This window comes from Hippocampus comes, unplaced genomic scaffold, assembly GCF_001891065.2.
Source record: "Hippocampus comes isolate QL1 unplaced genomic scaffold, H_comes_QL1_v1.1 scaffold244, whole genome shotgun sequence".
Classification (NCBI taxonomy): Eukaryota; Metazoa; Chordata; class Actinopteri; order Syngnathiformes; family Syngnathidae; genus Hippocampus; species Hippocampus comes.
In genome coordinates this window covers 458,682-470,785 of record NW_017805495.1, presented here as the reverse complement: position 1 = coordinate 470,785, position 12,104 = coordinate 458,682, and the positions used below count along the sequence as shown (strand labels likewise).

At 41.4% G+C, this 12,104-nt stretch overlaps 1 protein-coding gene across 2 annotated transcripts in view; it reads right to left on the bottom strand.

Moving 5' to 3' along the window:
* Positions 1-84: 84 nt before the first annotated feature.
* col22a1 (collagen, type XXII, alpha 1) overlaps positions 85-12,104 on the bottom strand; it is a 34,452-nt gene continuing 22,432 nt past the window's right edge. For both annotated transcript variants that reach the window (XM_019876291.1, XM_019876292.1), the window contains 35 exons: positions 12,009-12,062; positions 11,866-11,907; positions 11,749-11,781; positions 11,539-11,592; positions 11,097-11,150; positions 10,948-11,001; positions 10,819-10,872; positions 10,656-10,709; positions 10,201-10,305; positions 9,583-9,627; positions 8,926-9,003; positions 8,802-8,837; positions 8,673-8,726; positions 8,516-8,560; positions 8,342-8,377; positions 8,149-8,262; positions 7,827-7,880; positions 7,107-7,160; positions 6,971-7,024; positions 6,806-6,859; positions 6,620-6,673; positions 6,446-6,499; positions 6,295-6,348; positions 6,173-6,217; positions 5,796-5,849; positions 5,212-5,265; positions 5,041-5,094; positions 3,667-3,738; positions 3,563-3,598; positions 3,435-3,479; positions 3,181-3,360; positions 3,023-3,089; positions 2,761-2,943; positions 1,833-1,910; positions 85-1,730 (listed from right to left, as the gene is read on the bottom strand). In XM_019876291.1, coding sequence (XP_019731850.1) covers positions 1,537-1,730; positions 1,833-1,910; positions 2,761-2,943; positions 3,023-3,089; positions 3,181-3,360; positions 3,435-3,479; positions 3,563-3,598; positions 3,667-3,738; positions 5,041-5,094; positions 5,212-5,265; positions 5,796-5,849; positions 6,173-6,217; positions 6,295-6,348; positions 6,446-6,499; positions 6,620-6,673; positions 6,806-6,859; positions 6,971-7,024; positions 7,107-7,160; positions 7,827-7,880; positions 8,149-8,262; positions 8,342-8,377; positions 8,516-8,560; positions 8,673-8,726; positions 8,802-8,837; positions 8,926-9,003; positions 9,583-9,627; positions 10,201-10,305; positions 10,656-10,709; positions 10,819-10,872; positions 10,948-11,001; positions 11,097-11,150; positions 11,539-11,592; positions 11,749-11,781; positions 11,866-11,907; positions 12,009-12,062 — 2,352 coding nt within the window. In that variant the 3' untranslated portion in view covers positions 85-1,536. The remainder of the gene's footprint in view (positions 1,731-1,832; positions 1,911-2,760; positions 2,944-3,022; positions 3,090-3,180; positions 3,361-3,434; positions 3,480-3,562; positions 3,599-3,666; positions 3,739-5,040; positions 5,095-5,211; positions 5,266-5,795; positions 5,850-6,172; positions 6,218-6,294; positions 6,349-6,445; positions 6,500-6,619; positions 6,674-6,805; positions 6,860-6,970; positions 7,025-7,106; positions 7,161-7,826; positions 7,881-8,148; positions 8,263-8,341; positions 8,378-8,515; positions 8,561-8,672; positions 8,727-8,801; positions 8,838-8,925; positions 9,004-9,582; positions 9,628-10,200; positions 10,306-10,655; positions 10,710-10,818; positions 10,873-10,947; positions 11,002-11,096; positions 11,151-11,538; positions 11,593-11,748; positions 11,782-11,865; positions 11,908-12,008; positions 12,063-12,104) is intronic.

Below are 12,104 nucleotides of genomic sequence, written 5' to 3'. Positions count from 1 at the left end.
GTCATTCTGTGTTACCCGGATATCAAGCAAAGTCAATAGATTATAAAATAAATTAGCTGGAGTCACCATCGAAGCCTGCGACCGTGGTTTGAGATGAATTTATTCCAGTCTTGATAGTACAGTACATTACACAAGCCTTTCAAATACTGACTATTTTAAAACTTTTTAGCACCATTTTCCCAAGATAAACTCAAAGTATATTGCAGTATGTAATATAAGGACTTGGGATATACTCTTGCAATCAGAATAGGTAAGCAAATGGTTCTGTGTTTTCTGAGACATAACTACTCTCATGTTAAGACCATCCAAATGAAAACAGATAGCAGACATGGAATCACTGATTTTCAAGTTATGCATCATCACATAAATTAAAATGGATAGCAATGCAATTGTTTTTACAAATTCTGATCTAGTTTGTTGGGGTTTTTGAAAAACCGCTCCTTGGGTTAATTTTTGTAATAACCAATGGATTTTTTTTTTTTTTGGCGTAAATTTTTCCAAAGAAAGCCAAATGCAATGCATTTTATACAAAAGACAACCCTATACTATAAGTTCTAGATGACCAGTACATTTGACAAGAAACTGGGGGACAAATAAATCGGTGTTCTTGGCCTGCACTTATAAACTCCGAATAAGCCTCAGCAAAAAGTTACCAAGTGTCACACAAGAAAGTGGTTTAAAGCAACGAGCCTCTCAAAAAAGTGAACGATAGTCATGACCTAAGCAGTTCAGCACTCAAGTCAACGTGGTGACAAACGTGGCAAGTTATTCCCTCTTCAATAAATGAAAACTGCTAGATAAAGTCACTCACTATTAATTCCACGCAAACTCACTTGCAAAGTCTTTTTTGTAGAACGAGCCAGATTTTGTCATTAAAAAAACTCTTCCGATCTCTCCCAGAGGTAGAAAAGCTCAAATCAATGATTTGGGAGAGCGGAAGGTGAAATGCATGGCCGTAGGTTTATTCCATTGTTAAAGCTTAAACATAATTAAGAAGAAAGGTACTGAGACTTACCTCCATTTTGGACAAGCGGGTGAAAATGTTCCCACTCAAGGATACATAAGAAGCACAAATGTGGTCTACCATCTCCCAAAGCCCCAACCGCCCACCCAAAATCAGTAAAATAACCCCAAAACCAAGAGATTACCCAAAAACTAAAGCGGCGATCTTGTAGTGAGCAGTTAGTAACACTGAGAAAAATCTATAGCTTGACATACCTGGAGGGACCTGCATCGTCCGTCTTCTCTCCCAATATATTTTACAGAAAGCATGCAAGACAGGAAAACACATTTAGCTGCCCTCTTTACGCCACATTCCATCTTCCAAAGTCCCCAGCGTCCATTCCCCATCAATTGCAAGCGTCATACCAAAAACAAAAAGAAAACAAAACGAAAAAAAAAAAAAAAACAACCATCGGCACTTATTGCGTCAGTCCTCCAAAAGTGAGGTTAAAATGTTCTTTTAGTCAGACACTACAATGTTCATAAATACAGCTATACTTCAAACTCTTGGTGTCATCTTTTTTTTTTAAAAAGTTAAGTCCCCTTGACATTTTTCGTGTGAGGTCTGTTCGCAAGGCTGGCGTAGTAGGCACACTGGGAAGGGTCACATTGGCCAGAAGGTCCTGGAGGGCCGGGTTGACCGTGGGGGCCAGGGTTACCTGGCTCCCCTTGGGCTCCAGCTTGTCCTGGGCTTCCGTCTTTACCATAACCAGGCATACCAGTTGGACCTGTGATAAACAGAAGCAATTTAGCCCTCAAGATCGCTCACTACAAACCCAATAACACCGAGCAAATGGTGTCCAGTCAAAAGTTTTGTTTGTGGTTATTACCTATTGCACCAGGGGGGCCTTGCTCTCCTCTTTCACCAATCCCAGAATCTCCCTTGTCTCCTTTAGTACCCTTTTCACCTGGAAGGAACAATTAAATAGCAGGATCAGTGGATTGTGTCATGATAAAGCCTTGGTTGTTGGGAGCTACGAATCAGTCACAAATACTTTGCCAGCTTTATCCATATCAATGATGATATAGAGATGATACTTTAGTGACTAGAGGTTTCCCAGTAACAGCTACCAAATATTGACTGGATTGAAAATGCATTTTCACCTTCTAATACCTCTCAATTGAAAAGCCCTTGGGTGCTTCTTGAAGAGACAACAAATTCCATTGATAAACAATACTTTTCTACTGGCTTGGACCTTGTTAATCCCACTTAGGGCTTTTTTTTTTTTTTTTTTTTTTGTTTTTTTCAAACTTTATCAGTTGGGGTTTTTTGTCCCCCCCCCTTAAAAAAATTTTTTTTTTTTTTTTTTTTTTTTTTTTTTAGCTGTTATCAAACTTAGTTGCCAAATGTAGATGAAATGATGAAAACAAAAACATTTCCACAATTTTGTATCACCCGTGTGTTTGGTATGAACTTATAACATTTGGTAGAAATCAAATCAAATTCTGTTTTTTGAAAAGCCCAATGGATTTGGCCACCTCAGACTGAAAGGTGTCCCTTTGTCAAGGCTTTGTGAGACTGTTGTGGGGTACACACTACATCCATCCATCTTCTGATTATCTGATTCTGGGTACGGGAAAACCAGATCTTGGAGGTGAAAGGCAGACTAGACTTTGCACAGGTCACTTAGAATCATAGGACACATCGAGACAGATGACCATTCATACCTGTGCTCACTGGTGGGAAACAATCGCACATTGGCCGCACAAAAGTCAACAGTTGAAGCACTACACCTTTTTAAAAAGCAACACGTTTACCTTTTGGACCCATGGGTCCCCTCAGTCCTTCTCCACCATTTATTCCGGGTATGCCCGGTTCACCGGGTGGGCCAGGTCGTCCAGGGAGGCCCTCTTTACCCGGAGGACCGGGTGGTCCCGGGCGCCCCGTCGAACTCTTCACGTGGGCTGGTTGCATCTGAGCCATAAGGTAGGCCAATTTAGCTGGAAGTACAAAAGAAACACTCCTAGGAAAATGGACTCTTCAGACACGATGAGAACCCCAGCGGAGGTGCTGCCTCACCATCCAATTGCTTGGCCAATTCCTCTTGAATGAGCCTTCTCATCTGCTCCAGTGATGCGGACTCCCCCTGAGAAGATGGTGATGATTCTAGATGACTGAATTATTTGCCAACACGTCATCCATGTTTATTGATAATATCATAAGGGATAGTGTTTTACTCTTGGGCCTGGCATTCCAGGGTTCCCAGAAGGTCCTTGAGGGCCAGGAGATCCCACTTCACCGGGTGGTCCTGACATGCCCATCATCCCAGTGTGGCCCTTTCTGCCAGGTGGTCCTGTGTTTCCTGGTATACCTGGTTCTCCTGATTGTCCTTTATCTCCTTTCATGCCCGAGTCACCCTGAAATAGATAATAATATCTCTGCTGTGTTTTTGTCCCGAACTTTATGAATGTGAATAAATCCTGGCACTTACTTTTTCCCCCTTAAGGCCACGATCACCTGCTCGGCCTGGGACTCCCTAAAAGACCCCAAAGATGTAAAAAAAACTAAATTGCAATGTGTACAGTACATCAAATTATATAAGATGTTGGTGTAAGATACCTGTTTCCCTTCTGGACCAGCAGGACCAGGCGGACCCTGGAAATCGGGATGAATGTCAACAATATCGAGGTGTAATTCAGTGATTTGAACCGACATACACTTACCGGAGGACCTTTGGGTCCACTGAAGCCAGGTAATCCTGGATTGCCGGGCTCTCCCCTTTCCCCTCTCATACCCTGAATGATGGCAAAGACATGGCTGTTCACCACACACAAAATATACTATTCTCGTATTTGAGTGCAATCCAAAAACCCTGCTCCTTAGGGAGGATCCAGCGAGATTAACATTTAGTTTAGCGTTCTACACGTGGTTTAACTTTGACCAAATGTAGTGAAGGGATGATATTTTGGGTTATTTCGCAGTCCTTCCTCCTCTTCTTCTAGAGTTTCTCTTCCTACCGCTCGGTTTCCTTCCCTCTTCCCTCCTCAAGGCCATCTGATTATCGACTCCCTCCGCTGACTGATGTAGTTCCCATCTGAGCCACCCGCCGGCTACCTCCTCTTAGGTAAACCATATATCAGGTCGAGGACCTAGAGTCTCCTTCTCTCTGCGCTCCAGTGATCATGGCCTGGTCCTTGTATCACCCCACACTCCTTACACAAGTGAACGGACATCATTTGAGTGTGAAATCACTCAATTACATGGCGAGCAGAGGCTTCCCAAGCTTTAAGAGGACTCGGGTGGCACTTTGAAGAGATGGGTGTGTGCAACTAAGTGACAGTCATAGAGCGAGTCCTCTGTCTACCTTGAGGAGGTTTAGTTTAAGAGATACATTGTAAAAATGTTTCAAGCCAAAAGGAAATTAGGCTTTCTGTCATGTTATCGTTGCCCAAGTTGAAAGTTAGACACCAGATTTATATTAAGTTAGTAACCTCCAAGTCAGCAAACATGGCATTTAGTTAATCACTTATTCAGCTTTTTAGATAATTATCCAACTAAATGGATTACTCAACAGGCAGTTAGTCGTGAATGTCACATGAGAAATCGAAAAAACAGCTGAGACGTGCCGGTTGTAACCTGAGCACTTTGGCATTGTGATGTCATTTTCAGTCATTAGCAAGTTGCAAAATGGCCGGCCCCTCAGACGGGTTAAAATAGGTGTATTTTTCAGCTTAATTTATACTTCACAAATGCAATTTTAATCAGAATACCCTGTTTAGACTAGTGGGGGCGCATTGACCACATTGTAAAGGCCATTTTTGACTTGACTTCCCCTTTGAGTGCAACAACTTCCATCATAGCCTGACAGCTCATCTGCAAGATGAAGCAATGCTTCACATCCACTTGGCATGTTCTCATTCTTCAAATGTAACTTTTCTTGTTTCTTCTGTAATTTATTGCCAAGCAGCATAGTGTCACCATCATTTAAAGTTGTTTTTGTGATAGCATAGCTGTTTGCAGATGTTGATATTTTTTTTTTTGCAAAATGACTTCTTTTTGTCAGCTGGTATGTGGTGGAGTAGTGACAGATAACTCACTGGAGTTCCTGGGAGACCTGCTTTGCCTGACGGCCCTGGTTCACCCTGCTTGCCCTTGGGGGGGGGGAACAAAGACAGAGGAAGTGATGGACTTATTTCCATATACAGTACTGTATCTGTATGTCTTTCCGCTTGATATGACACTATGCTGAGTCATGTGTTCATACTCACCGGCTCGCCTCTTGGTCCAATGGGTCCTTCTGGTCCATGAGGCCCCTTTGGACCCTGCCATAACAAAACAACAGTTTGAAACCATGCGCAAAGAATAAAGGTGCTCTGGTCTATATATGCGAACGCAGATGGAGATGGGTTAAGTCCCTTGTGACAAAAAAAAATGGGACAAAACTCTCATAATATAGAAAGCTCCTGCAGCGTAATATTTTACACTGCTACACAGTAAATGACTGTATAGACACGATTAAAGTTTATTTTTGGCACTCTGCTCCAAGCTTGTTTAAATCATCGGTGTGCTTGATTCCAAAATATGACGGGAAGCAATGCTGCAGCCTGAAGAATGTTTTATGTAGTTTTAACAGTCCAGGATTTTCTACGGTGCAATATTTATCTCTATGCTACAGCATAGCTGGGAGGAACCACCATTTATTCATTATAAGGTTTTCCTTTCTTCTCACTTGATTTCTCTCGGAGGTAAATAATGCAACTTTTCTGTTTCTGTATTTCATATACTCATGAAATTACTGACAAGACATGAGAGCTATATAATTCATTAAACAATGTAAATAAAAACATTGTACCTCTTTTCCAGGTTTGCCGTCCCGTCCAGGTAATCCAGGCTTTCCATCTTCTCCCTGTTTGACACATGAAATAATAGCTCAGATGACGTGTACACTATACCACGATGTATTGAACAAACACATGAGCATTAGCCATTGTAATTAGGTATACCTAATTTTAATGGTTAATGCATGTATGCAATGTACATCCATTAGCCTGAGGCTGTATTTGTTTATGGAGTGGAAGTGATGAGAGCACAACACTATGTTCTTTTGATGGACTTGAAACACCTCTATATCGTCGCTAATAAAATTTAATTCTAAAATGATTGCTGTAGCACCCGTACATAATACATTAGTGTATATGTATGTGTGCATTTTTAGCGTATTTGGCCTACCTTTGACCCAGTAGAACCATGTTCTCCTCTGTGGCCCTTGAAGCCCTGAATGGGAAGATACAGTGGTGAACTGGCAGGCTTTGTGGTCTTTTCCATGTATTAGGACTATAGAGGCCACTTACTGGGAGTCCACGGAGCCCAGGGTTTCCAAGTGGTCCACGTTCACCTTGTTTGCCCTGTCATCAAAAAAAAAAAAAAAAAAAAAAGGGGGGGGGCTTCAACATCATAGCCTTCGTCAGGTGACATGAAATGAGGCTAAAAGGTTCTACTTACTGGTTCTCCTTGTTCACCTTGTATACCGTCCTTTCCTATTTTTCCAGGTGGACCCTGCAGTTGAGTGGAATGCATTGACAGTAAGGAGGACTACAATACTTTTTCCAATGAAGACAGTATGATCACACTGCAGCTGAATGTAAATAGTTTGGATGCTTGCATAATAATTCTTACGATCATGCCAGGAAGACCCGGTGGACCCTGGATGCCTTTGAGACCCTCTTTGCCCTATTAAAAACAAACCGACAGAGTCGTTAAAAAGATGGAGTACTAGGCACCTCAGCTTTACACATTACACAGTGTGACCCATATGCTGGAGAGCAACATTGGGCGTGGAAGAGAACATAATTCTGGCCTGACCTTCTCTCCAGGGGGTCCTTGGGGACCAGGTGGACCAGGTTGTCCATCATTACCCTGAACACAAACAAAATGTTAGCAAATTGAACAAACGTGTATTGGTTCTTGAGACTATTTGGAGCAGGCAAAATATCTTGGGGAAAGAAAATATGTGCAAGAGCAATTTACCGCTGCGCCGATCATTCCAGCTGGACCAGGGTGGCCTGGAGGTCCAGGGTGACCCTGCAAAATAGTATAATAATAAAGAAATGACCAAAACATATCATCTGCTAAATATTGCTGTAATGCATGTTTTTCTGCCAACCTTTTCTCCTTTATCTCCTGGCATTCCAGAAGTACCTCGATCACCTTTAAGTCCCTGTGTGGATAAATTGATAACTTCATATTTTATTTTCAGGATGAGGCATTTTCTACAAATACACAGAAGCAAAACAAGTAATGACTTAACTTTTTAATCGCTTGGGTTAAAAACAACAAAAAGAAACACTAAGCAGAGCTGCAATGTTTGCATTTGGCGATGTGTCTATTCCATATGTCACATACACAGATCAGCTACACAAACTGGAAAATCGACAGCTTAGTGATGAAGTTATGCGCCCATGAAAGAAAATACAATCGCGACAGTTTTTATGGGCACTCGCTTCTTTCTTCACACGCTGGGCCTGTAAGAGCCACTAGCTTTGTCACAACGCCGTGGCTTTGCTCCTAGTCATCATGCTAACAACAGGCCTACCCTGCACTGTCGAGGGAGTGCAGTGGCTCATTTGCATGAGATTGAACCACCCACAAATTGAGTTTCGGGCAGAAAAAAATAAAAAAATAATAATCTAGATTTAAAAAAAAAAAAAGATCCAATACTTTGATTTTAAGATTAAATATGTATATTTTTTTAATCTGATGATGAAATATCTGCTTCAATAAAATAAAACACAAGTTTGGGCAATTACCTGAGCAAACAAAACAAAATATGATTTAGTATTTGCCGGAGTCAGCGATAAGGAAACGTGTTAATGTGCCAACTTGCCTTTCCTCCATCAGCTCCAGGAGGTCCTTGAGGTCCCGGTAGTCCCGGTGCGCCCTGTAATGACAGCAGACAATCAGTCTTCTTCCTGGAAGACTAAGCGTGCCCTAATTGCTCACTAGTGCCCCCGGAGGAGGGCCTACTAATGATGCAGACTGTGTCGAAGCGTACTTTGATGAATGAGCACACATTAGTAACTTGGACGCCATGCCTCATTTTAGGCCTAATGAATGCACCCGTGCGCACACAAATACACACTCCATTGACTTTACATTAGCGGAAGGGTGATATTAACAATAATGCGGAATGCAAATGACTGTCGTACTTGATAGCCATCTTGACCATCTTTCCCAGGAGGTCCCTGTTGTCCTTTATCGCCCGGCAGTCCTGGGACACCGGCTGGTCCAGGGGGACCTGCTGGGCAGTCTGAGCAGATGTCCTAAATGATGCAAAAAGAGGCTTTAAATTTTACTCCACTATCTTTACATAACTCTCTCCAAGCAAGCAGTGGCGTCTACCTTAAGTTTGATGTCAGAAAGGTCTGCTGCTTTTCCCTTGAGAAGATGATAAATAAAGTATCAAAGTCAAGTGGAGGACGCCCACTAGGATACATTGCGGTCATCTACCACCATTCATTCAAAGAAAAACAACAAAATATTAACTGCTTTAGAGTTCATTCGATCAATACTCACAGGCTCTCCAGGTGATCCCTTCTCTCCAGGCCTTCCCGGTAGGCCCTAATTGGAGAATAAGGTGGTGGATTACATGTACAGGATTATTAGCCAGACAGGCAATATTTAGAATTTAAAAATATATATATATGCAAGAAGGAGCCAAGTTAGGACTCACGTTATGTCCCGCGGGCCCATCGGGACCAGGGATGCCAGGTAGGCCCCTCAAGCCCTGAAAATCAGAGGAAAAAAACATTGATAAAAATGTACAGAATTTCACAAAAACAATACCAGAAATCAAATTTACAGGTGGTCCAGGATTGCCATTATTTCCAGGGGGCCCCTGTAATAAAGACAAAGGCAGATATGATGGAGATATTCTGAATACCAACGGCGTAGTACAGTGAATCTGACTTGTATTGAGATCATACCTGAGGTCCTGTTTTGCCTTCCCCTGGGGAGCCTCTGTCCCCTGGTAACCCTGGCTCTCCTCTTGACCCTGGGGGGCCCTAAAAGACACAAACCAAGCTTATGCCACTCTCCTCATCCTCAGTCATGATTGTTTTTAAGTGAATTTCATGTTTTGTACAATGAATATCAGAAATTCTCAGAAAATAAATGGAGATTAATCTGTTCCAACCCTATGTTGTATTTGGAGTATAACCACAGGGCTATAACCACAGAAACATCAATGCTAGTTTTGTTAGCCCATTCATCATTTCTTAGTATTCAACTGTCAGACTTCCGTATTAGGCAAAAATATGTGGTTGTTTTAAATACACAAGATGTAATTGTCTTTGTTTTATGTTTAGTGTGACGATCAACATCAACTGGGACTGGCACAAACAGCTTGAATTCTCTCTTCTGAAGAAAAGCTCACAATCTGCCAAACTGCTGCATGAAATTAGTTGTGTTGAGCTTGCTGCCACCATCTCGCTGTCAAATCTCAAATGTTTGCTCTCAAGTCAAAGAAAAAAAAAAGTATGGCTTGTATTTCAGAAAACTTCAAGTCACTTGTAGGTTCAAGTACCACTTTATTTCGGTCGGCATACACCGAGAAGAACAACCATGATTTTCTTTCTCATTACCTTTGGCCCTGGGGGTCCTTCATTTCCCCGTGGTCCTGGTTCTCCCTGTCAAATCACAAATAACGTCAATTAAGCATCTCGGAAATACAAACACCTCATATAAACCTCCTAAGATGAAATCGTGAGGCATTAGAAAGTGTGTACGAGTTCATTCTACATGCACATAAACTGCAAGAGGGAGGCCTCAGGGCCGCACCTGGTTGCTGTAAAAAGAAGAATTAAATAAATACATGAAAACTAAGCATGCTTCCTGTTTGCCCACGCCTCGTCAGCAGGTCTGAGGTGGAGGATGTAGACACACGTTGCGCCGCAGCACAAAATGTGCCAACTCAGGCTTGTTGTGTTGTGGTTCAACATGTATGCCAGACAGTGCATGTTGACAAGCACAACGCGTGCGAAAGAAAAGAGACTTTCCGCAAGACCTGGAGCCAGTAAAAAGCTGTCACATCAACATTTACTCAGAAATACATATTCAATCATCATTTCCGGAAACGTATATGATACAGATGGAACGCGTTCAATTCAAGGGTAATGATTGCAAACACTTTAATGACCAATCTAAACACAAACTGTAATGATATGGTGATCATATAGAGTGAGTGTGAACGCATTTCTTACAGTAAGTCCATCTTTTCCCTTCCCTGCTGGTCCTGGCGGTCCGATCAAACCAGGCTCCCCGGGTTGTCCTCGTTGACCTGCCTGCCCTGGTTTGCCTGACTCACCCTAAAGAAAAAACATATTTTTTTAAAGTTGGTAAACATATGATGACGATGATGATATCACACCAACAAAAAAAAAAAAGACATGAATTCTTTAGTGTGATTATGTTAATAACATGAAACATTAATATTTCAGTTGCTTGATCATAAGTACTGTAAAATGATGCAATATTTATAAGTCTTCACAATTTAATCTTGGGTAATTTGATAATCCAGAAGAGTGTATCAAACTGGTGGCCCTTCACATGAATCGTTACCTAAGAAGCAGCTCTTAGTTACAAAAATATCAGTGATGCCATACTGTAACACCTATACAAACATATCATGAGAGCACATGAAACTGAAGTATGTGACCTTTTCTCCTCTCTCTCCAGCAGGACCAGGAGGCCCAGCGATACCTGGTAAACCCTAAAATAAAATATATAACAAACAAACAGAAAAACATATATTGAAAACGTGGTAAACTTGAATCTCGTCACACAGTATACAGTACATCAAATTGGTCATGTGGACCTACCAAGTTGCCCGGTAGCCCGCGAGGGCCTTGAGGACCAGCTACACCAGGAGGCCCCTGGAGCAAACACATTAGTGGTTACTATACAAGGTGCCATCTTTGGGCTTCTCACTTCAAATCCATTCAACTCACTGGGTCCCCAACACGTCCTGCCTCTCCTTGAGGTCCCGTGTCCCCTTTTGCACCCTACCAATAGGAGAAATCAAATACGATCAATTGAGTGATTAATTAATCCATCCATTTAATAAATTGCTTTTGTGTCTTCACTACTCCAGTCTTACCGGTAGTCCAGGTGGACCCTTAAAGCCTTGCTCACCAGGTAATCCTCTCGGGCCCTTCAGAAAAGTATATTTATTAACAGGTCTGATTTACTTGAGTAATGACATTTTTTTTTCTTTGTCATTTATTTAGGCTGTTTATCTAACTTTTTAGGATAGACCTTAAATAAAGCTCAGCATTTGATATTTTAAAAAAAAATCATAAACTGTTCAAAAAAGGATATCCATGATTTTAAAATGTATACGATATGCAGTATATTATTAAATATGACAATCATCTCAGTTGTCCAGCTGTGACGCGCAACGTTCTTATCGTATCTTTAGTGACATCTAGTGGATACTCTTGCACATTGCAATATGTAGTTTTGTATCACACTCTACAACAAAAGTCAAAGGGGGAAAAAAAAAGCCTGAAATATAAAAATATGTATTGAGAAAATCCCACCATTTCTCCAGTCTGTCCTTGGTCCCCTTTCTCTCCTTTTTCTCCTGGCTTTCCCTTCAAGATACAACAAAGTCAATGTGTGTGATCTTAAATGAACAAAACAGGGAAGGAAGGAACACTGAAATACCCTCTTAAATATTTCATCAATCCATTACGGGTGGATCTTTGGTTTTCTTTTCATAGACACTGTTGTTTTGAGAATTAACTTACAGGTTCACCCGGCTCAGGAATGACACTTGCTACCTGTAAAGCAAAAATATTCCAACTAGGTGTCAAATACAGCATAATGTAAACATACATATTTTGCTATTATGAAATTGAATTTACATTTCCGGGTATGCCGGGCAGTCCCCTGGCTCCTACTTCACCCTGAGAGCAGGAAAAGAAGACAACAATGTGAAATTAATTAAAGCAATACGAGCATCATATGGAGATGTGCACCATCAGTTAAACGATGACAATTTCTCTACCTTGTCACCCTTTTCACCTTTTGGACCCAGTGGTCCATCCTGACCCCTGTCACCCTAATGAATACAGTAAAATAGAATAAATAGTTATTAAAAATT